Source organism: Melanotaenia boesemani, chromosome 14 (assembly GCF_017639745.1).
Source record: "Melanotaenia boesemani isolate fMelBoe1 chromosome 14, fMelBoe1.pri, whole genome shotgun sequence".
Classification (NCBI taxonomy): domain Eukaryota; kingdom Metazoa; phylum Chordata; class Actinopteri; order Atheriniformes; family Melanotaeniidae; genus Melanotaenia; species Melanotaenia boesemani.
In genome coordinates this window covers 27,481,383-27,507,104 of record NC_055695.1, presented here as the reverse complement: position 1 = coordinate 27,507,104, position 25,722 = coordinate 27,481,383, and the positions used below count along the sequence as shown (strand labels likewise).

General features: G+C 40.8%; 1 protein-coding gene across 1 annotated transcript in view; it reads right to left on the bottom strand.

The window, feature by feature from the left end:
* Positions 1-25,722, bottom strand: part of scfd2 (sec1 family domain containing 2) — a 114,464-nt gene that overhangs the window by 50,143 nt on the left and 38,599 nt on the right. The window contains exon 5 of the mRNA XM_042006466.1: positions 13,049-13,337. Within this exon, the coding sequence (XP_041862400.1) occupies positions 13,049-13,337 (289 nt within the window). The remainder of the gene's footprint in view (positions 1-13,048; positions 13,338-25,722) is intronic.

Below are 25,722 nucleotides of genomic sequence, written 5' to 3'. Positions count from 1 at the left end.
CAAAAAGAAAGAGGCTGAAGAGGCAGGTGGATTTATTCATTTGAGCGATGGTAGAAACTTCTGTTTGATCTGATATTTGTTCTGCAGAAGCCCCTGCAGCCCTTTTCAGGTTCACCTGAATCTCCTTCCTGGTGGTGAGCCGGACTGAGTAGTTGAGCTCAGTAAAGTAGTTTTTATTCATCTCATTTATTCATTTTTTGATATCATGTAGCTCTACTTGACATATCTCATACGGCAGTTGAATTCTTCTTACATCAGAGGAGAGTCGTGTTATCCAGGCTTCAAGCCGTGTGTGGCTACAGGCAGGTTTCAGGTGAGACAACAACCTAAAGGCAGTTCCTAAAGAGACTGGTGAAAATGCTGTTACAGCACCACTTATATCTGAGCTAGTTTTTTTCCTTTAAAATAAGAAAGAAAACTACACTGAATACTTTTGAGAGGAGAGGATGTTTTCCTGCTTCTTTCAACAGGATTGACCTTTCACCAATAATGTGAGCAGAAACATGGTGACTCTATATAATGTTATGGTTAAATAATAATATTTATTTTTATTTATTTATTTTTGATGTGAACAGCTGATCTGTTTAGCCAACCATGAAATACAGAGGAGTAAAAAGGAGTAATAAATACTAATAGATAAAGAGTGAGGAGGGGGGAGATAAGGATGTGAGTCCCACAGAAGCAGAGGAAGCCTCCTATCACAGGAAGCTCCTCTTGCCAATGTCAGATCCTCCTAATCGTAGCTGTACTTCCTGATTCAGTCCCCCGTGCTGGACAACATCACACTGTATATGCACCCACTACCAAGCAGGATCACACATATACTTTACCCATCCAGGCAGGCATCCTACACAAACATCACATCCTGGTAGGGTTTAGGTCCACATCAAAAGTAGATTACAGGGTGGATGAGGTCGACGCTACAGTGACCGCTCGCAGACGTGCCACTTATTATTCCAGACTCGATGTTTTAAATTCCCACAAAAATACTCAAATATGGAATCGGCTCAGTTTGAATTTGTGAATTAATATTCCAGGCCCAAAAACCTTCCCTTCATGAGCCGCAGAGCACTATTTACACAGATAACAGACCACAATGCTGACCACACACACTCAATAATGCATGCCAGCCACACAGTATTACAGAAACCTCATAATCTTGTGGTTCAAGACACAACAGGCCAATTCTCTCTCACACGTCCCAGCAGAGAGATGTCACGGACGGCTTGGAAACTGCAGGATTGTGTATCACAACTAAAAACATGTAGACTGCAAGACCAGAGACACTTTCAGGAATATTCAATTTGAGTTTATGTGAGAGTGTGAAGCAGCTGCTGTTGATGGTGCAGCGATGCAAGGAGGCCTAACAGAGGTCTGCGGCTCCCACCTGAGAGGCAGATGTTTGTGAGTGTGTGTGTGTCCATGTGTCCACAAAGGCGAAAATATGTGATCTCTTGTAGCGCTTCAGCATGAAATAAAAGTGACTTTTATGATTATGGAAGGAGATTCATGTGTTTTTGTCAGCGTATCTAACACACCAACTCACTGTTTGCACATGACACTTAAAGCTCTGATGTTACTTTGTCAACACTCTGGGACAAATAAGTGAAGGTTTCATTAGAGGCGAGAGGTTGTGTGCAACTCTTAGACTGTGATGTGATGTTACTGAAGAGCGATTAAACCTTCCAGCAGCAATATGTGAGGAAACCGTCTCAAAAGGGCAGAGAGAAAAACAGGAAAAGGGGAAAATTAAAACCACACATCCCATCCTGGAAATAACACTCTTCCTACACTGGATTTTCTGAGGATTTGCTGTAGCTACAGTATGAAGAGGGAAATTAAATGCAGCTAAAAATAGTGATTGCTTTCAATGCAAAGACTGGAGTTTGTGTGTTTTAGGTTAAGGACGCTATAGATGGAGCTGGGGGAGTATACAATTGTGATAGGGAGGGCAGCTCTGGCCTAAAGGCAAGGGTGGCTGTTATAAAAGAGGTGTGTGTGTATATGTGCATGGTCTAATGTGTTTATTTTCTGGGGGGCTGAGTTTACACTGGCCTCACAGCAGCCGTCCCCTCTGCAGACGGTCATTATCACTGTCTATACGCCCATGCTATGTGGATGCCGGTGATAACGGCAGCGCTCTGTGAGAAATTGTTCAAGACAACCGGTTCATTCATCCCTTCATCTCAGCCCTTCAGAGGGAGATGTCGACCTGGACTAAGAGAGGGCCGAGTCGGATGCGATAATGCTGATCTGTCAGATGCAACACAGACAGTCGAGATTGTGCATGGTTGAGGAAAAGGGGTGAGGGGTAGGACCAAAAACAGACTAATCTAAGAGAAGATAGGAGGAAATAATGGAGAAGGAGAGGATAGAAGGAAGAAATGGACACTACAGAAAGCAGGATTTTAATGGTAAGAGGTTTCTCCTGCAGCAGCCTGTACTGAGAAGGAATACTCTCCTAACAAGGAGAGGAACAAGAACTAGAACTTTCTAAAGTTATTTGAGTAGAAACCAAGGGTTAAAAGTTTCACAATATGATTTAGGCCCAATGTGCATCAACTAAATGTGTCATATGCTGGTTGATGACCAAGTTGTACACTTAAAATTTGATTGAGGGCTTTTATAAACCAAACTTTGGGCATGAATAGCCTAAACAACGTTAGGAACTGTTTGAGGGGAGAACATTTTTTACTGCTGCCATGCTAAACATGCATGAAGCAGAGAGGCTGGGTTGTTGGAGATGTTGCAGCTGTAGCAGACATTAAAGCTGAATATGATGACAGAGAAATAAGCAGCCGTATCTGTTGTCTGGAGATGCTTTAGTTTTAAAAGGTAAAAAATGTACCAAACAATCATTTATTACAAATGTTGTTGAGATAAAGATGTCACTGCAGGCGGCAAAAAGAGCAATTTGAGACACCCCCTTAGCTACAAACATGCTTTGGAGTACCAAGAAAATCTGAGATCTAAGATCTGCATCCTCCACATCTTCGGGTAAAACTGAAAAAGCTGGAGAACACTTGAGTCAGATCTTAATTGTAGAGCACACAGCAAAAGCCAAAGTTCTGTGGAGAAAGACAAATTCACAGCTAAGATCAAGACACTGTGGACATTAAAGTTTTTTTGTACAATGTATTTTTCATGACAATAAACTTGGTTATTCTCAGGCAATCTAATGCATTAATTTGTCTCTCATTCAGTGGAAAATGTGGTCAACACCCAGTTGTATGTGGGTAAAAAAAATAATACCAAATACCATGAAACCGGTACCCTTTTGAAAAAATACCATGATGTATAATTTTGGTCATACTGCCCAACACTAACCAAGCCAATGTGGAGGTTCAGTTTTGCACAAGAGACCCCCTGCATAGTTTAGGCAAACAAAATAGCACTTGAACACACCACCGGGACGAGTTTCAACTGCTGCCAAGAAGACCACATACTGTAGATTATAAAAACATAAACATGGCAGTGTGTGCTGTTTTGTGGGAATGTCATTTAGAGTTGGTCCCTCTTAAATCATCATCATTGTTGCTTTGCTCATTTGTTGTAAAAAGTTTCATTTGAAGAAATGAAGGTGGCAAATCAGAGGTTATTGCATGTGAGGTGTTCAGTTAATCCTCTGCTTTGTCAGTTCTCGTGGTATGTATCTGCTGGGGAGAACAGCCAGAGTGAGACTTTATATCTAGATATTAATTGAAAAATCTAATAAGGAGATATAAGGAGAAGAACCCCCCCAAAAAACTTAGTGCTAAAAGCTAAAACTAAATGCTTCTTAGTCAGTTTTATTTGGCTTTTCATCAGCTATTTCCAGATGAAATCTTTATTTAGCACAATTTAGATTTCCCTTTGTTCCTGAGTTCAAAGCTGCTTTGTGTTCTTGCAAAATCCAGCAGAAAGTTCACATCAAATATGCACAATTTTTCCTTTCGATCGATATAGATTGGTTTTGTTAGGATTCTAAAGATTTGTAGATATGAGATAAAAACATCTGCCTTCATTCACAAACAATAAAACTTCATGGCACTCAGCTTGTGGTATGCAAAGCATAAAAAACCCCAAAAACAACAAACATCTGGATATGTCGGTGGCATTGTCTCCATCAGGACACCATGACTTAGTTAAAGCCCCTTTTTCTGCTTGAGCTGTAGCGTCAGCTGTTATTTTTCTTTCCAAAAGAAGGAAATATTGGAGTATTGTAGTATAAGGAAGCCTGTTGTGTTCAATCAGACGTGTTTGAACCAGAACACAAATTAGTATTAATGGATGAAAAAGTTCCATCTGTCCTGAATGAAAGATGATCATTTCGGGTCAGCTAGCTGACATGAACATCCAGTCCCACTGACCTCCACTCAACACTTAACTTGGCTTCGCTCTCTTCTTGCTGCACAGTAATACAGCTCATGTTTTTGTTAAATACAAAGTAAATAATTCCTCTGAAGCCGTTATTTTAGCAGTCAGGTTAAAAATGTCTGGATGGAGACATTACTATCATGTTCCATTATATTCAGGTGATGGCAAACATCTCTATAGCTGCCATCTTCACAAGTCTGCAACTCAAATCCAAACAGCCTTGATGGATAAACGGCACCACAGGCCAGAGGAAAAAGGTGAACTTTGCCCTTTAGATTTAAAATAACACAAAACTCTTTAGCCTGAAAGAGACTTCAAGATTAATTATGTGGAAATGACAGATTATAGATACTTTAGTGACACTTCAAGGTAAGTTTGACATTTGTCCCTGGTGAATGATGAAGATTTTAACGTGTTTGTTAATTAAAAAAAAAAAAAAAAAAAAAAAAAAAAAAAGGATAAAATACTGCATCTGAGAATACAGCAACAACCCCCCCCCCCCCCCCGCCCCTCCTTAACTGAATTCTCTCTTAATCCATCATGTTTCTAGGACATGCATGGATGAGCCTCCTGGCGTGTCCTCTAAATGAATCTCCAGAAAAGCCTAAGCTACGTCTCACTGCTGAACACTGGAGATGAGGCACGTACGCCGTTAAGTTATTGACAAAAATATAGCAGTACACAGGGCAGGAGGGCTGGAGCCAAACTGGTGGCCCCCCTCAGTTTTAGGGGCTATGTCTGGTCAGTGGGAAGGTCAGGTGAGTAGGTGGAGCGTGGAGATAAGCCTATCTCCGACTCTGTCCATCATAATCCTGAAGACGCAAACAGACGCAACAGAAAGTGACCAGACACCAGACCGCCAGTAAGGAAAGACTCCTTTTTTACTCATTCCTTATTATCTCCTCCTATCTTTTGGTTGAGTCTTGCAGTTCTCTGTGGGGACACTTTGATAACATAGACCCTGATTTACAACCACCTAAATACCCCCAATGTTTATGGAGTATGTCATACACTAAACAAAACAGGGGTACAGTATGGAAGACAAAAGAATATAAACTTAAGAGGGGAAAATAGGGGAGGGGAGAAAAAAATGTGTATTTCTTTGTCTCTCTTCTAGATGAGGGGGTGTAAGAGGAGAGGGGCCATAAAAAAGGAGGAGGAGGTGGTGGTAGGGGAGTTGGGGGGGCGTTCCTCCTGGCTCAGGCCTTGATTAACACCAGGCCTCCTGACAGGAAATGACCGGGCCAGCTCATAGCGCCAGGAGAGCTTCCATCTGGTGTTGAAGCCATGGAGGAGTTCTTCACCCAGGAGAGCTGAGCAGAACTGAACGAACATGCTTCACTTCCAGGACTTCCAGATAAGTCCCTCTGCTTGTACGGGACACAATCACAGAGATGATCGTTCTGTTGTTTAAGGGCGGAGACGCAGAAAGTGGTGCAACAAGCTGAAGCTTTTTATTCCAGACCTCAGAAGAAGAGCAAAACCACTGAAACTGTTTTTACCAACAGTCAGGGAGACCAGGAAGGAACATTTAGGGTGAGGGCGAGGTGACAGTAAATTAGAGAGTTTAGCTCATTCATAAAAATAAAAAGAGTATGGAGGAAGTTGTATGGGGTGAGTTGTAGGATATGGAGTTGCACAGAGAGAGAGAAAGGGGACAGTTTGGGGAGGAAAGCGGGTACATTAGGACAGGTCATCTTTCACTGCTGACTGGAATCCCAAACGTAAACAAGTTCTTCCGCACCAACAGATAAAACACAGATATACCGTAAAACCAAGAGGGTCTGGTAAAAAGCAGACTCGCACACAGTCGGCTACACTTCTCTAAAGATTCTGTTCAGTGCAGAGTTTGCAGTGAGCATACTGATTATTACAAATCAGCTCATTTGTTTTTATTTATTCTGCAGTTGTATATCAGGGTGCCGATAATTTGACCAGGATTATACACAGATTTATTCAGTAATATCTTTTTAAAAATCTATCCTCCATTAATCTAAAAGCCAAGCAAGTTAACTGTTTGTAAAGCACATTTCATGCATAAAATCAGTTAAATGTGCTTTACATAATAGAAGATATAAAGAAAAATAGAAACAGTGCAAAAAAATTAAAAAATCATGTTAAGATTAATTAAAAGGGTGTGCGAGTCATTACAGAATCATATAAAACCATATAACATAACTAAATTAGAATAATTAGAAGCAAGCAGCAGTCTAAGTAAGTTAAAGAATACCATGCAGATTTCCTGCATATGCACACGAGAAAAGAAATGTTTTTAACATTTGTCTACATTTGGTGAAAGTTTCATTTCTAAAAAAAAAAAAATCCACAAAAAAAAAAAAAAATCCACAAAACAAAAACAAAATCTGAGAATAAAAATGGATGTTTTCCCAGAGGAGTTGACGAGTGTCTGTGCTGAAGACGAGCGTGCTGGCCAGACTCCTTCTCTGACCCTCTGACCAAGGGTCACCAACTGACCCAGGCCTGCACCGACATGTGTGTGGGGGTCCGGGGCTGCAGTCTCAGTTAGGGTCCCCCTGGAGCAGGCCTGTATGTGTGTCTGGTATGTATTTCTACCACTGCTTTTATAAGCGAAAGTATGTATTTGCAAGTCTGCGTGGGATCGTGATAGTGTCCTTTTTTCATTCTACAAGCCTAATTCCCAGCAGAGATATAAGTGCTTATGAGCCTTTTACGATGTGCATTTCCTGTCATAAATGAGAAGCAGTGGAATTCTCTGCTGAGCACTAACACACTCCATAAAGAAAACAGAGGTGTAAACACACACTGGGTCAGCTCTGTGAAATCTACTCAACAAACCGTGGCTACTGCTGACTGGACTTGTTTTACAGACGATAGCTCGCTTCTGGGTGACAACACTGCAGGTATCATTTTCGCTCCTGCAGCCTCACAACAAAAATGTCTTTAAAACTATGATGCAAACGTATCCCTCCCTGTGAACAGAAAGCTCCTTTGTTTCGGGCATTTTACAGCCTGCTGAGAAAATCATCATTTCACAGATTTTGTTTCAGAGTCAGTTTCATTTTGTTTATGTTACCTCAGGCTATAAATATAGTGTATCCAGCCTGAAAAAAGTCAATGATTTTCACTTGCCTCTAAATCTATGAATCAATCATTTATGTGTCTATTGTATCTGATTAAAACCTCCAAACTAATCATAGATCATTACTCTAACTGTTGAGAATATAAGTTGCACCCAATACCTTTCAAAGCTCATTACAGCTTTTGTTGTGCTGTAGCAAAAATGTAAGGTACACATATGTATTTTTACTGACTGAACGTCTGCAGGACAGCCTCTATGTGCAGCTCAAACACACACAGGTGAGTTTGGTAGAGGCTGCTTTTGTTTGTGGTAAAAGAGGATGCAGCTTTTCCTATTGTTTCTAGAGGAAATCTGATTCTGCACATACAGCTACGAGTCGCTTCTGCTGATGGAAGAGTTAGCTGAAGTGGTAAACTCTGCTTGCCTGCATATTCTCTCTGTTTTTGAAATGAGCTTTCAATTGTAAATGCTCATCACATGTATACTTTCAGGTCCAGTCAGTCATGTAGTGGCAAAAATCTCCTGATTCACAGATGTTATTTGGATATTATTTTGCTCTAAACTTGGCAAACGTATAGGTGTTTCTGGCCTACATATGACACGAGAACTTTTACATTTTCAAAAAAAAAAACCTTTTTAAATATTTTATATAAAATCCTAAAATGATCCTTTTCATGGTACCTTACTTTATTTTTCTGCATTCCTCTTGTTAAAGTAGCACTATGTAAATTTCTGACCTTAAAAAATATGCATTTCTGACTTGTTTTGATGGCACAGTGGCATTTATCATGTACAGTCCCTGAGGCATCGTTGCCCAGCAGCATCTGGAAGCTGAGAAACCACTCATCACAACTTCCACAGTGTTATGCATCATGTCACACGCCCCCAACTGGATATCAATACACTGGCCGTCTTGAACGTGCACTGTGGCTGTTTCATCAAAGAAATGCAAGAGAACATTATCAGCGGAAAGAAAGAGAGAAAAGCAATTTCTCACCCCCAAACTTTTCCTAAAAAAAAACACCCAGTAGTGGCATAGGACTTTTCAGATTCCCTGGATTTCTTGATGGACAGGGCTGTGTGCTGAAGAGCTCTGATTGGTGGATCATACTTGCAGCGTTCTGCACTTCTGTTAACCGCATACATATGATGGTGTGTGGATGCAAACATGTTTACTTTACTTCTACAAATTTAACTCTTTGTTTTGACCATTGACATAATGGAGTAATGACAAGTGGAACTCAAAGCGAGAGTGTGTATTGAAGAATAACCAGCAAGTTGGCAGAGCAGATGTAGAGACACAGACAGAAACAGACTCGGGGAAAGTTTAAAAAACTGAAACAACTGAGCTGAAGTGGGTCCGACCACCTTACCAACAAGTGGGATCAGCCTCTTTATAATAAATTTTCTGGAATTTTGCAAAAACCATGCAGATTACCAGAATTTCTGCTAAATAAATCTATTTAAAATTCCTGGAAATGTTGGTGCAAAACCCTCCCAAAGTGACAGTGCTAGAGAAAAGACATGAGTAAAAATTAAACTGACTTTAATTCGCTAGCGAGAGTACTGGTGGGATGCAAGAGGTATGCCATCATTAGGGGGTGCCTCACTGAGAAATTCTATTCAGTAGTGCTTCTTTAAACAGTGTTATCATGTTCATTTAACTTTTTGGCCTTGGTTCATATTTGGCTGGAGTAACAAAATTTGAAATGTGCTATCATAAATATAAAAAACGGAGGTGAAGGCTGACATCTAAATGTTGTCAACTTATCCGTGTCTATAAGTGCTGGGGTCTTCATAGACTAAGGTTGGTACGGAGCATCCAGTGGATACTTTGCCTTGCTTCAGGCAGCTGCAGAGGTAAGGGAGTGCTGTTGACCTGAAGGCTGCGACAACCATTAGATTGTTTGAACTTGTCAAAAGCTACTCTGACACATGAACTTGTGAAATTTTCAGGAGTAAGTCCAGACAATTTGGTCTGCTCGTCTTCAGTAGTTGCTACTCATCTAAGTGCATCGCACTGGGAGGCTTTCTGCAGGAAATGTGCTCTCCCAGCTGGAATATAAAGAATATGAGGGATGCAGGATGCAAAAATATACTTTGGTAATTAGAGTGCGTGTGTGAAAGCAAAGAAGTAACATTCACATGACTAATGGAGCACAAACCTACACACAGAACACTTCATGTGATAAGACGATCAATGTTAAACAACCCATCAGTGGTTTTGTGGCCTGTCTGTCTATGTTACCTGCTACTTAAGTTACCACAGAACAAGGGGACAGTCCAAAGACACAAACTCAGTGATGACTTGGGAGAACACTGTGGGGTGCAAGACTTGAGGGGAGGTTCAGGTCAAAGCTGTGTGTGGCCTGCACTGCTCAGCAGAGAGGAGCTGATGAGATTCTGTTAATTAAAGCCTGAACTCCTTGTCATCAGCTAATCTGATGAAGAGACCCGTAGAGAACGATGCCACTGGCTGTTCTGGTCACCCCGAGGTCTACTGTTCTCTCATCATATATGTATGAGTGCATATCAGTCTGTGTTTGTGTTTGTTTAGCAGAGGAGGAAGTAAGGAAGGACAACCAATTAAAAATAATTGGGACTAATTTCAGAAGCAAAGTGCAACAGGGGGAAATATATTTAATAAGGAACAATCATTGGACTCACTTATGCTCTATTTCCTTTGCTACCAGGCTTGATGCTTCAGGGCCTCTAAATAAAGGAGAAACGAAGGAGGCAGAAAAGAAAATGAAAAAGGAGAAAACGAGACATGGAAACATAAAAACAAAAAAAAAGAAAAGTTGAAAAAGTAGGGAAACGGAGAGCTAGTGGACAAAGTTATGTGTGATCCCTTTCATGTTCCCTGACTGGTTCATGTTGCTGTGCCAACCCAAACAGTGGCATTGGGGAGGTCCAACACTCCAGCTCTCCTCTTCCATACACACCCCACTGACAGGATGAATAACAAACCCGATGAACGACTGAACATGACGAGAAACCACCTCGATTCCAGTAAACATTCCTGTTTTGCTCAACAAGTCATTGAAACCTTCTTTCCTTCGTCTGTCATTGCAATGAGTAAATCATTAGCATCAGCACCAACTTCCCATTTTTACTACTGGAGCTGTACACCCACTCACTGACATAAGTACAGAAAAATTATGATCCATTATCCTGAGGAAACTACACATCCAAGGGTGGAGAATTTGGCTTGGCCTTCCGTTCTTGGTCTATTCTGCTCCAATGCTGAGAGGAGAGCGGAACAACTTTAGAGGAGCGGGCGGATGTTTGATTCTTTACCAAAGAAAACCAAGATTCACCAGGGCTGACCGGAAATAAATCCATAACACAGTCTGAAGAGCCTAATTTTTACCTTCTAACCAGCATAAATGTAGATTTTCCAACAACTGAACGAGGGATTAACTGTAACCGCCCAGAGCCATTTACAACCTGCACACATCATGCACACATCACACACACCGCGCCCACGTACACTGCAGACAGTCTGCCAGCAGCCAATAAGCCTCGAGCTTTATGTAGCGTCTGGGTTCCCTGTCCAATCCCGTCATTTGCTCTGGCTCTGCAGTGTTGCCCACAACCAGCTCGGCTCTTCCCACATGTGGTGTTAGCTGTGGAGCGTTTGGTTTAAGAGCTCATTTCCCAGTCTGCAATAAGCGGAACCATTTTCTTGGATAAATACTGTTCTGGCTTGTAATCAAAGCCATATCCTAAGACAACAATAAAACAGACACACTGAACTAGATAGTATCTAAGTTCATTTCCAATGTATACACACACTGAGTGAAAAAAAAAAAAAAAACTGGCCTGTATTACAAAAATAAAAACTTTAGTTTTTTATTTGGACCAACCCAAATGGTTGGTTTTGTGTCCCTCTAATTTCTTTAATGCTGCTAAACTCTATATCAACATATTGCTGATGCAATAAATTTCCTATGTTTTACTGTGCTAAGTCTTATAAAGACTACACCCAGCCTGAAGGCCTGGGCCCAGCAGAGTTGGGCAAAGAAATTAGCATTGCTAAATATTTGGCTATCTAACAAGAATTTAGGCTCTCTAACATTTTGCAATATTTTAACAAAAGTTAAAGATATATTAGTGAAGAAAATAAAATAAAATAAAACGGCACGTCTTTGTGGGTGGTTATGCTTGTTAGCTTAGCTCGCAACAACAAAGTTGGTTTTAGTTTATTAAATTTGCAACTTTGCAAACCTTTTAAACATCAGTCTGTAACATATGTTGCACTAGGCTGTCCTGCTTACTAACCTACTTTTTTTCCCCAGCATGCCTGTGTATATTGTTCTTGTGTCTGTGTACCCCGTTTGCACATACACTGTGTGTATCTGAGTATCTGCAGTGTGTTAACTAAGCTTGCTTTGCTGTAGCCAAAATGAACAAAATAGAAGAATTTGTAAAAACACTCTTCTCATGGCGACCAGGTTTCATTCAACGTCTGGTTTCCATTTGACCCCTTTAATTGGGGAGAATGTCACAATCAATGTTTTGCTCTGGATGCTGAGAAAGACAACCTCTTCCTCATGTTACCCCAGCCAACCACTTCATTGGCTGCCATAAAATCCCTCCTGCAGACGCTCGTGCACGCATAAATACATGCTCCACCACACAGAAAAAAACTTCACGCACAGTCAGACTTCTCTTAGACATGCATGCACATATAGTTTTTTTTCTGCCTTAAACACACCTGGCACACCGTGACAGGCTTATTTTCAATGAAGTGTTTATAACAACGTCAAGTTTTTTAACTTGGGCCACATCTCTCAGCCTGCGCCTGCCAGGAGGCCCCTCCATTCTGCACTGCACTCAGCCAAGTCGGACAGGAAGAGAATGAGAGAAGGAAAAAAAGGGGAAAGAGGGAGGTTAGCTGTCTTTATTGCAGATTTACAAACCCTTTGTACAACACAAACCTTTACGCAATATTAGATGAAACCTCAGTGTATTTTTTTCAGGGCGTGTGCTAAGGTACCCCATGGACAAAAAACTAAAAGTAGGACTAATTATGAGCTATGTGGCAGGGGAGGAGACCGTGTGTTAAAGGCTCAAGGTTAAAAGATGCTATTACTCTGGGAGGTACAGCTGGCTGTGGTGTGGAGGTAGACGGCTCATTCATTTCATGAGCTGGCCTTGATCTCCTCCACCACACACAAACCAGCTCAGCTCTTAAAGGAAAAAGTCTAGTGTTGCACTGAGGAGCCAAAAAAAAAAAAAAAAAACAGACCATGCAAACACACACAACCATGAATGCTTATTAGGTATATGATGGAATAATGGGTGTTCTTACAGTAAGGCTGCATGGTTGGCAGAGAAATCTTACTGTCACAGCAGAGGTAAAAGTGAGGGATTATTTTTCTCTCTCACACTTATCCATGAGCACTAAGTTCAGGCAAGTTCCCACACTCGACTTTTCGTGTATCAGCTTGCAAAACAGATGAAAAGTGTGTGTGCACCAGAGTGTGTCATAAGGAGAAGGATGAGGTGTGAGGATTTTGATAGAAATTCTCCCATTATCAGAACTAGAGGCAGATAGAGGGGAAACTAACAGTTGCTAACACCATCTTACAACACATCAGACAGAATGTGTGCACATTTTCTCACCGGTGAATTTCTGGAGCAAAGGGCTGAGTTTTTTCTCTCGTGTGATGACCAGGGTGAGCGCTCCTATCAGCTCCCTCTCCAGCTTCTCCAGCTCCTCCTTGGCATCCCGCTCCATGCGCTGGGCCTCGCCAGCCAGGGAATAAAGATAGACCAACAGGAGGATCAGCTCATCGGGCCCACACTCCTCCTTGAGCCTCGACCCAGAGGACGAGCTGTCCTCGCCTCTGCAGGGCTTCATCAAGGGCAGCAGCTGCCTCAGCACAGCAGGGAAATCAGAATCCCCGAGAGCCTGCAGATACAACACATAAAAACATATAAAACAAGTGGTCAATGAGTAAACTAAAACTTACCACTCATCATAAGAAAAGTGAGGGCCTGCACATGGATATGGATGATGGAATATGAGGCTACAAAAAGACAGATTTCCACTACATGTTGTCTGTTTATTCCTAAATGATTCAACAGAAGGTAGATATTCACTCATTGTAAGTCTCCACTGCTTCTTTGATGACCTCACAAATAATAATAAAAAAAAAATCTAAGTTTTATGCACCCTATATCCCTTAATGGAAAGCATCACCACTTGTAAACTATTTACCGCCTTCAAAGTCATTTAGCTTTTGATTTTGGAGGATTTGTCTTTGTTCTTCCTGCAAAACTCTTTAGAGGTTCATAGTTTGTCATGTTTTGGTCAAGGAACTATAAAGGTCATTGAAAAACCTTCCTCTAGTGCCTCCAGAGGTAGTCCACAGTGAATTATAGTTACAATCATTATGTTCTGGAAGCCATCACCTTTAAGTTATCTCCTCATGTACAAACAGACTGGTGTTTACTTTAAAATGGTAAAAATCATTTTGATATTCAGCTGAATCCATCCCTTTCTGTGCCACTTTAATATTCCATGGGACACTGGAAGCAACACAACAACGCAACTGGAAGCAACATTTGTATTTGTATAATTTTGTCAGTGTTGGAAAGATGCAAGAATTGTTCTTTTCTGATGACTCTTTCATGAAGGTCATATTTGTGCAGGTTTTCAGTATAAAGAGCAGAGACTCGCTGCCAAGGTTCTTTGCTACAGAAGCCTGAAACATCTCTAGCAACCCCACATGAAGATCTCTCAGCTTGCACACCTCAGCCTGACCTCAATAACTCCTCTAAACAACCTTTTTGGGAGTCCTAAACTAAGGAAACTATGACATAAAAACACTGTGTTATTGATATAACTTATCTTAGTGTTTTGCTACAAATTTGCATAAAAAAGAACCCTCTTACACATTTAGATCATGTGCATGTCACCACTGCCTTTTTGCACCAGTAAAACAACCCTCATGGGCAGCTGCTTGAGGATCCATGACTGCTGATCATTGGGAAGGAGCTGAGGATTTACTGTTCATAAAGCTTAGAAATCTGCATCTCCCAGTCTTTCCTTATGATTGTGAAGACAGCCCTTTTCAAGGTCATTAAAGTCTGAGACCTTAAGAAGTGAAATGATGCAAAATCTGAATTCTGCAAAACAACATTTGCATGTGGATTCCACATTTAGCCAGCAAGCCTGGAGGCTGGTTTGTCTCCAACACATATCCACTGACATGCAAGTCTGGATCAACCTTTGCACAGAACAGAGGAGTTCCATTTATGATACGCACAGTAAAAAAAGATAGCTATTTACCTCAAACTTAGTCTTTTATAGGATAAAAAGATAATTCATCTTTAACTTTCATTCCTTTCAGGTTTGACTGATTTGTTTTAGAGGTTTTTATTTGAGTTTTTATTTCTTTTATTGTGTCATAATAAAATGTAAAGCAGTTATAGATCAATAAGTGTGTGGTAGAAGTAGGAAAGGTAGTTGCCAAAAAATGGTGCCAAAAACAACATATTTATATTTTTGGCTGTCTCAGTCTCTCAGTTTGCTGGGACTGATACATTTTTGTGTTTTACAACTTTCAGCTCTACTTTTGAAAATGTTCCAAAAAAAAGGATGCAATCAGTTAACTCCTATAGGTGAATGTTTCTGTAAACATTTAAATAAACTAAACATAAAAAGAAATTAAATTTGGTTTTGGTTGATTATTTCTTTGTTGTAACAATGCTTCTTGGTAATAAATCTTATATTGTTGGAAACTGTTTATTTCCATTTAAATGTAAGGGAAATGCATATGTGGGATGAGCAGCAGAGTTGAGTATGTGGGATGGACCCATGCAAAATGCCATTGTCGTTGGGCATGCTGGCTGGGCTAGAAATCTCTTTTCCAAATATGTAAGCTTTCAGCTGCAGGCGGAGAGCTGGGTGGGCTGTCCCTCTGGGTTTTGCAGGTTGGCAGTGCCTCAGCTGCTCCAGCCATCCTCTTCACACCTAACCAACATCTGGCAATCAGAAGTAAGGTTTATTTGACTGGAGACTGCAGCAGTTCCCTGCCAGATTGTCGTCTCTGTTACTCTACCAGAAGACTGCTCTCGCAGAGCCACAGTTGCCTTCCTGGAGTTTTGATCTGCGCAGCCTCGAAACCTCCGGCTGGATCTGGCAGCTCACCTGCTTGCCTATACCTGCCGGCTGCTCTCATAGCCAACTGCCTCCCGGATCCTACTTCCCAAAGACTAAAAACCCTGTGTGAACCCAAGGTGCTCCACCTGCTGCTCCACTGAAACAGCTTGCTTGTCACCACAATAAATTCCCGTCTGGTGTTTCAGTTATAGTCTGCGTCTGCTCTTTGGGTGCATTATGACAGGTCCCAGATTGTGAAGATAAGGGATTGCCACTGGTTGCAGAATCTTCTCTCTCTGCATTGAGATTTCCTCCAATAATAGCAGGCCTTGTTTTTCCAGTGAGAGAGATGCCAAAGTTTTGCTCATAGCATAGACCCTATCCGTCAAACATGATATGCTTGGAGCAGACACAAACTGAACATGCTCACAGGTGGTGCTAATCAGGCAACTGATTGTGAACACCTGGGGAACCACAAGCTCAAAACAATATATATAGTTAACATCAGAAAAAGCTGTTTGGCATTGCCCAAGTTTTCCATGGGCATGACCCACATACTCAACTCTTCTCCTCATCCCACAAATGCATTTTCTTTACAAATGTGACAACACTCAAAAGGAAAATAAACAGGCTTTGCAACAGTATAAGATTTATTGCCTGGAAGCATTGTTACAACAAAGAAATAATCAACCAAAGACTAATTTTCTTACTTTTTGTAGTAAGATCAACATAAATGTTAAAATAATGGGCTTCGTGCGAGTGACCTCATTATTCCATTTGCTAATTTTACAGCTCTGTGAGAAGTTGAGGTAACACTCAGTGATGTTTCATTCTTATGTTGGATTAACATGGGTACTGAAGTGTTATTTTCCCTTCTCCATCAGTCGCACACACTTAATGAAGCAACGTTTGGAGCAATGTTTAGGTGCAGTGACCTGTTTTTTGCGAGCCTGTCTGAGTAGGTCTATTCAGCCCATCTGGATGGTTGAACGGTGCTGTGGTCCAACATACTGTAGATCACAGGACCCTTCACAGAACACTGGCCACTCACACAACAAGGGTGAGCTCACAGACCTATAAAACAAGGGTGTGGAGCTAATCTGTCTGATGAACAGCATGAAATTCAAAGACTGAGAGAAAGAAAACAGGCAACAGGGTCACAGATTGATGGGAAAAGTGAAAAATAGAGCAGTGAAAGAAAAGGAGCCGAGAAAGACACTCAGATATTACAAGAGCGGTTAAGCTTCAGATGATGTTATAAAGAAAATTACTGTTGACAAAAGAAAGTAGGTTCGTTTCAGATGAAGTTATAAAAGCCCCCATGGATATGTTTCATTTTATAGAGGATTTCTTTTGTGAAGAGTTTTGTGTTCTTTTCATCATTTCAGTTCAGACAAACAGCCTCAGAGAATAAGGGGTTTTAGACGTTGTGGTGGGCCCATTGGGGGGATGCTGTGTCTGACCCAGAGAAACTCATCGCTGAGCCAAAGACGCAAACAGTCCAAAAACAGAGCCAAAGCCACAAATCTTCCTTTACTGTAAAAACGACAGTCTGGAGAGTTAACACAAAAAAGGTCAAATTCAGTAACTCTGTTCATGTCATTAATAAATGATACAAAACTCAACACTGTGAATGGTCACATTAGCATCTATTGCATCCTTATCATCTGAAAACAAACTTCCAACGTACCCCGGGCACATGCTCTCCCTTGTTTGTACGCTCCAAAGAAGCCTTTTTTTTCTGCCTCAGGCCTCCAGCCAACAACTCACCCCCTGAGGACTGTTCAAACTCAATCTCACTACACATTTTTCTTCTTAAACGTTGTGAAATCAAATACCTCTCCAAGCTGCACTCATTTGAACTGCCAAACAATATTTGGGATCTTTTCCTTTCTCATTCTGCGAGAAAGACAAAGGACATTAGGGGGTGTTGAATCGCAACCAACTGAGCTCCTTTTTTTTTTTTTTTTTTAATCTCTTAATTTATTGATCACCAGCACCTCTGTTAGCACAAGTTCATTAGATACTGTTGATCTCAAAGAAGTGTGCAACACTCAGAAATTCACACTTTCATTTGAAAGGTACCTGTTGCTATGCAACTTTGGCATCAGAGGCTGTCAGTATGAATGAAAGAGCAGGAGATCTAGAGGGACTCAGGGTATTTGCATTATTTGTGAAAACCAAACCCCCAGCTTTTGTTACCTCCTGAGCACAGTGACACTACATGCTCACATTTTTTTTCTTTCAATTTTTGTAATTGCTCATTTAATTAGAGAGCCACAGCAGAAACTTGACATGTATGGTTTTGAGGCAAAGAATTACATTTGCTCATGTTTAAAGTAATATTTTTAACTCATAAAGCTTAAAAAAATGCAGTTTCTGAGGGGAGTCAAGCATATGCTCGCCAACTATGGCAATCATTTACTTCTGTCATAGATCTCTCCAGGTTGTAATCAATTTACTGGCTCTGAGTTTAGTTGTGTAGAGTCAAACAGCTTTTAGTTTGAACTACATGTTGTAATCTCCTCTTGCTTTTACCTTCTACAAATACACCACAGTATGCTGTCCTTAGCCATGTGCACACTGCAATCTGTGTATGGTGTGGTATGTGAATATTTTTTCACGTGCTAAAGGAAGCACGCAGTGTAACTGGGTCCCTTCAAGAGATCTGTAAAAGCTGCTGTCAGCTGCATGCCATGGCGCCAGAGCAGGAAATGGAAGTCTTCAGCGCAGAATTGAGACTGAGCTGAGTGAAGCTGAATGGGAAGACTTAGGAAAGCTCTCTCCAGCACTGAAGCTAAACTCAACAATGCCCGAGTCACAGCTTTGGCTCACTGAACGCTGGTGTACTACGGTAAATCTCTTTGATCAGAACAGAGTGGAATACAGCCTGCTTTAAAAGGCATTTTACTGTAATCGGGGTGTTTTGCTTCGATTTTGTGTGTTTTCATTGGATTCGTTGGACTCCAGGTAACTTGCTACTGTTTGCAGCACAAGCAAGGCTTAATGATTAAAAGGCAACTGAACATTAGGTGCAAGTACAAGTCAAAAGCAGCTGTCCAAATGGGCAAGCATGTGATCCCATTATTTAATTTTCCCTGTTGAAAAGGTTATTGTTGTTACAGTTAACCAACTACTGGCCTCCATGAATCTTTGTGCCAAGTCTCTGCCAATCATAGATTGTATTCACAAGTTGTGGACCAATCTGAGCCTGTTGGCATGTTTTGGGCCTCAAATGTTCCAAACACTCATGTTTTGGCACCATTACCAGACAATAAGGGCCAATAAAAGAAATCAGAAACAATCAAGAAACAGGAGACACAGCATGGCACGACTATGAAGGGAAAAGACAAATTCCTACAGAGTTGAATGGAAAAGTTTCCCTGAGTCTATGAGGATCAGCAGAATGACACAACGCTACTGTTTATTACTTATCTGGATTTCCCAATGAAAGCAGACACGTAACCTTAACAAAACCCCAAATTATTTCAGGGCTTATCAATTTCATCAAGATTGTTAAGAACCAGGGTGCTTGACTCAGGCTTTCTCCTGAAATCAGAAAGAAACTTGCACATTAAATAAAAACTGAAACAGTCTAAACTAAGAAATATATTCTACAAGTTTAATATGAGAATAGATGCCTTTGCTGTGTAATATTAACATTGCTACAAAATGTTATTAATGAACGCTGACAGTTTTAGAGACCACAGTAACGTCAGTATAACTTCAAATATTCAAAGAGCTGACATCTGTAACAGCACTGATGCTGCGCAGATGAAATCAAAGATCTTTTTCCTTTTTAGCATTTGGTAGATAGATCCAAAAACATGAAAAAATTATAATAACTTGTCAAAGTACAGTTTCATATACATATTATTAGACAAAAAGTCTTGCCATTTTAATATTTCACATGTACAGAAGCTGCATTATGATCATAAGAGGAAAAACAAAGTAAAACCCATTAGTCAAGTGGTTGAAAGAGCTTAACGTCAAGGCCTCATAAGCATTATAATTCCATTATTGCAAATCCTTCCTATTAGTTTGCAAATTAATTGCAACGATTTAATGGCCCAAAAGTGAACTACTCAGGTTCTTTTTCTGCTTAGACAAGTTAAAATAAAACTTATTTTTGATATGCTTGATAAAAACAGTTCTCCATCTTTATTAAAACACATTTATATTTCCCTAAATAAATCCTGAAAAAAATACACATAGAAAAAGACGGATGTTTGCACTAAGAGCTGTGCAGATTCTGGGGCAGTGCTCCTTCCATATGCTGCTGCATTACTAGCGTAATAACAGGAAGCTAATATTAATATTATTACAATTACTGAATCGACTGGCCTTGCTGCCAAGTGCTAATGTAACTATTAAACAAAATTACAGAACAACAATAGCACGGTCCTGAGAAAATAATGCTAATTTTGGTGCTCGCAATTACTGAGACAAAGCTATTACTTTAAATTACTTGAGAGTTTCTTGTCATGACACAATATTTCCCTAAGAAAGCCTGACTGTGTAAAATATAGAACCCCTCTTTGTTCTCTGGTTAGACTGAGCAGATTGGCTGACTGATGGTGCCAGTGGATTATTGGTAAAAGGCTGAAGCGTCACCAGTCCCTCCGTCAGGGTTTTGCACCAATCATAAGCTCACTCTTGCATTATGTTCTGGTTTGAATCTGTCTGCTCAGTGATTGACAGATTACCGTTTGGCAATTCCAACCATCCTGGGGTCCGTAAGGGCTCTACTTCGTCCAATAGCAGAGCTGTAGCCAAACTCCGCCCAGCCTGAACAGGAAACCAGCTCCAGATGCAACCCCTGGAGGAAGGTGAGTGTTTTAGATGCAGTGCAGTGCTCTAACCAGAACCAGGCCTCGCTTGCATTGCTCACTGCCTGCACAATGAACCTTTTTCTGGGGCCTGGGGGCAGTGGGAGGGGTGGTTATTTGAGGTGTAGGTATTTGAGGGAGCAAGAACAAAGTTGGCTGTAGGTCTCTTCTTCTTGCTGACCAAAGTCTTTGTCCAGCCAGGATGATGCCAAGCGGTTTGTATTACCACAGCAACCACTTAAAACTCATTGGCATTCTTTCGGAAACACACACATGTGCTTCATTTGCAAATATATAATCACATCCAATTTGCACTGACGAATAACAACACGCAAAGCTAGAAGAGAAACAAGCAAACATCCAAAAACAAAATACATAATTCCCGAAAGCAGATGACGGCAACTCAGTTTTGATTTGCAGTAGAACAATTGGAAGACACTCAAGTATGTTTTCACACTCTGTGATGTAAACACTAGTACTCAGGGCAAAAATCACAAATGTTTTACCAGACATTTTGTTAACGAGTGTGCCTTATCTCAGCCTAGCTGCACAATTGCACATGTACAGTATCTCAGCAGAGGGGCTCACTGTAACCTGCGGCGAAGACAGAGACAAATCCGGCCATTGGCTCACCGGAAAGATTTCTGTTTATTGAAAGTCGGAAATTTGCCTAAAGTGGAGCAGGAGTGGAAAATAAAGTTTATCTCTGGATCTCGTTTAACAGCCACTATTCTGTCTTGTGTGAAAAGTGTGGACAACGCAGCAGGTCTTTATCGAGGAGAGCGGAAATGTGACTCCAAACATATGAAGACAAAGTGTGCACACAGGCCCAGGTGCACACCAAAATCAGGACTTGCAGCCTTAAAACTCTTCCTGCCGTCGTCAGCTAACACTTGCTTCAACATATTCGTATTTGTTCAGTATCATGGTGTCACAAAATGTAAACAAATCACATTCTGACAGGTTAATACAGTCACATTTTATTTGCTAGAGGTTCTAAAAGAAGGTGGGAAACTGTTCACACTATAACATCTGCAAACATCAGTGTTTACTTGCCCTCACTTGGCTACTGCTTTTCAAAAGCTGCACTAAGTTACTGATAATGCAAGCCAAACATTTCTTCCTGCTGCTGCACATCAAACCAAATGCAACAGAGAAAAACAGGTGGCTTGTATTGTGAGGCGGTTGGGGGGGGGCAGCGCAAGGTCGCCAACTTCACTGCTCACACCGTACACTAAGCGCATTTAGACGATGTCTGCAGTAATCTTTGGCTGCTCAGGGAGCCTTTGTTTGGTATGATCTCACTTATGTCGTTACCACAAGCGACCACAGGTAGTGCCAAATAAACTCAGCCTGAAACCCTGAGGATTAACTTTCTTCTCTAAACTTTTCATCACCCAGGTGATTTGATGACTAAGCAAAACACAGCTTGAGTGCAAGGGGAAAACAGAGCAGGATTTTCTTTACAACAAATCTATTAGTACCTCGTAGAATATGGAACAATACTGCCCAGCCAGTAATTTCTGACACATCCATAGCTAAAAAAGAAAGACGACAAAGACAGACAGAATGACCGAGGAGCCAAGCTGGAACCCAAATACAACAAAGGAGCAGGAGAAAGATAAGACTACTTGATTGATTGGCTGATTGGACAGACTGTTGTAAAGTACAAGATTTACGGTGGCCCTGAAAGCCTGGTGCACCGGCTAAGAAAACACATGAAAACAGAAGAAACACAAACAAATCAAGTAATAGTCTTCAATTATCTGATGACACAGGAATAACTTTACGAGTTATTTTTTTCTTCAAGTTTTCTCGAGTTGCAGGATTGAAAAGCTCTTAGACGTAAGGTGACCTGGGCTCTGGTTCCATCAGCCTGATGTCTAATCTAGCAATGGGAACAAAGACATATAAATCTTTGATTTAAAGATGGGCTAGATTACCATGCAGAATGTGAGCTGGGTGCGTTTCATTTCTGATCATCCAAGCAGCCACCGGTCGCTGATCTGCATGCTGGGTTGTTGGGAGTGAAATCAATAGTGAAGTGCAGAAACAGACACACAATGGAAGGACAGCTCACTAGAGGGGAGTTGGACAAGGAGCTGCCTCTCTGCCATTACATGAAAAGGCTTTCAATAACTTTTAAATCAGTCCTCCTCTCTTCCACCTTTCATCCTCTTTAATCCTGTCTCATCATGCTTCTCTGTCTTTTATCTGCAATCGTTTCTTCTTTTACTCTGTGTTAAAAGTTGGTCTGGCTCTGAGCCTGAGGGCTATAATTTGGAAGAGATGTGGGGCAGAAACAAACACACAGTCCATGCAATCCACCCTGACAGCGCCAGCCAGCCACATCCCGGTCACTGTGGTTGGAGTCTGTCTCCCCGGCACACGACACTCTGCCTGCTTATCTCATTTAGGTTAAGATCTGCAGTTCTGTCAGTTTGTTGCTGTGTGGAAAAAGAAGTGTTTTATGTGAATATTTGCATTGACATACAACCCTCTAAGTGTTTGGAAATGTAAGAGAATTAAAGAAGTCCCCCCCCAAGCATTTGGCTGCACATGCTGCAGTAGATTATGGTGTAATTTCAAAGATGAGAGTTGCTCTGTAGCCACAAACCCCAGGGTCGTGTAAAATCTCCCGCACTTTTCTCACACTGAGAAGAACTGAGTCATACACATTTACGGGCAGACACATGAACACAGGCAATCACACAGAAACACACACTTCCCTCTTTCCCTGCCAAGGATAGTACATTACATCTATTACTAATTGATTAAGGAGGCTCCAGCAGGGAGAAAACATCCTGAGGTAAGATTTGTTTGTAGACAAAGCAGAATGAAGCAACCAGATTTATCTGAAGGAGCTCAAAGAAAAGCAGCAAACTTTGACATTTCGTTGTTGTTCAGTTTTACTTTGGAGCACAGCCACTCCGAAACTGTTTTGATATTGGAGACCACTTCTAGTTTCACCTGTGGCAATAGCGTATCAGGTATTGTATGTACCTGTGCATCTATGTGTGTGTTTAATCTTTGCAAAGTGGAAGCTGCACAAAAGTAATGTCTAGTGTTTTGGTAGGTGTTTATACTGTTCATCTGTCAGTGGACAGATTTAGTCAACAATACAACATCCCATCGATACAATGATGAAAGCCACTACGGCCATGAAAGATCAATACGAAGGCAGACTTCAGATCAGCCTGATCATATTAGTGTTAAAATCTAGTCTCATCAGTTATAAGGTCAACAAGCTGACTGACATTGTGGCTCTAATTACAAGATTACTTACAGTCTTTTATTTAAATGAAAGATGGAGACAGACTCAGTGATCCCAGAGTCTGTCTCACACATGGAGGGGAGGGTGTTGAACACATGGTGATGGGGGTTGAACACATAAAATCAGCTAAAAAGGTAGTAGTGGAGCAGGGGTAGACTAAAAAACAATCTTGTACATCATGATAATTGAGTTAGATGTTAGGAAATACATTCTTATTTTCATACACGTGTCTGCTTTAGAGACAGGGAAATTGTTTTATGACCAATGTTGCTCTCGTATTAAGTTCTAGGGCTGGAAGAGTCATGCAGAAAAAAAAGACCATGGGGGGGCGCTGTTGCACTACAGCAAAGTCCAGGGAACCTTGAGCTGTCTCTGTCTTTTTCCCTCCAAAACTCCATCCTGAAGAAGGCTTCAATGCACAGGAACTCTGGCTGCAGTTAAAATGCAAACATTGGTGCATGACAAGGTGGATCACAATCAAAATCGTTACAAATCATTACAGCTGGTGTTTCTCACAGAGAAGGGGGGTGGGTATGTTGTGGATGCGTATTCTTGTGCCACATATGGCAGGAGGCAGGGCTTCTTTTCTAACCTCACATTAACACATAGGTGGCAGAGGTCTACCTAGAATGATTCTAAATAAGACAAAAAAGGTGATGTATACATCTGTTTTTAAGTTAAGGGAAGTTATACCTTGCAAGAGAGGTTGTGCTTTGCATACTTTTTTTTTGTTCAAATAATGTCTTCATCACAATCATGATTTCCCCCCCAAACCTGAACATATCTCTGTGATAGACACTGACAAACACGCCCATGCATGGCTGCTCTTCCCTAAACATTTACAGAACACTAATTATGGAGAAGGGAAATGGAAAACAACTCATCTCCCTCTATTTCCCAACACATGCACACACCTGGGTGGATGTTCAGATGTAATGGAACGTTGTTTATGAAATCTGACTCACACAGATGAAAAAAGAAAATCTTCTGGAGGACAAACAACAAAAATACTGAAGAGAGACAAAAGTTTGAGAGGATGGGAATGAAAAAACATCCACTGAGATGTTATCAATGCAGTAACGGTGGTATGAGTCTGCTGGCTGAGTCAAATTATATCCCCTGATGACCACACTAATTTTGTGACTCAGCCTAATTCTTTATTTATCACTCAGCTTTGAGGGCTAACTTGAGAGGTTTCAATGTTAAAAAAAATCCAAAGAGGTTGAAATAAAATCTGTATTTTAAAGCATGCATGTAAACATGTATGCTTCATTGGCTTAGTAATAACCAGCTGCTGACAAATTCTCCCATCTGTTTTAGTAGAAACCCATTCTTAACACATGAAGGAGGAAGAAACAAGGGTCAGAAAACTGAAGCTAGTCAAAGAAAACCAATATCATTTGTCTATTATTTTAAAGTTTTTATCTAATTTAGAACTTTCTCAAGCAACTACATGAAAAATTTAATACTTCAAAACTTAAAGAGGAACTAATCCTAATTGTTTTTTATGTAATTGTGCAATACTAAAAGTGCAATACTTGCAGCATATGGATATTAAGGTATCAAGCTACCAGCTAGCAAGCTACAAGCAGTAGTCATCAATAAGCAGGGGTTAAAATGGGCGGGAGCCTTCTGGAGCTTAGGGATGTGTGAAAAAAATATTTAATAGATGGAGAATAACATCAATCAGTCTAATTTATTTATTTATTTATTTTATTCTGATTGATGGTTAACTGAATAATTGTTAATGTAGGATAAATAGATGCTGAGGTGTACGTCCATGTGCTGTTTAAAACAAACTAAACTGGCTGGTCCCAGTCCACCCAGTGTAGCTGCTGACCACAGAGAAATGTGTTTAGTTAGTCCAGAGGCATCTATAGAGTCCATTTAACAGCAAAGAAAACATCCGAATTGTGTACTTGATGAAAAATATTTCAGTGGGTCAAATCTAAAATGAACTCAGACATAAAGAGGAACTAAGGAAACTGTAGAAAACTTGACTATAAATATTTTTGATGCCCTGTGGATGAAAAGACAGGTGATGAGAAGGAAGTAGAAGAGAGCAAAGAGGAGAGGACAGAGTTGA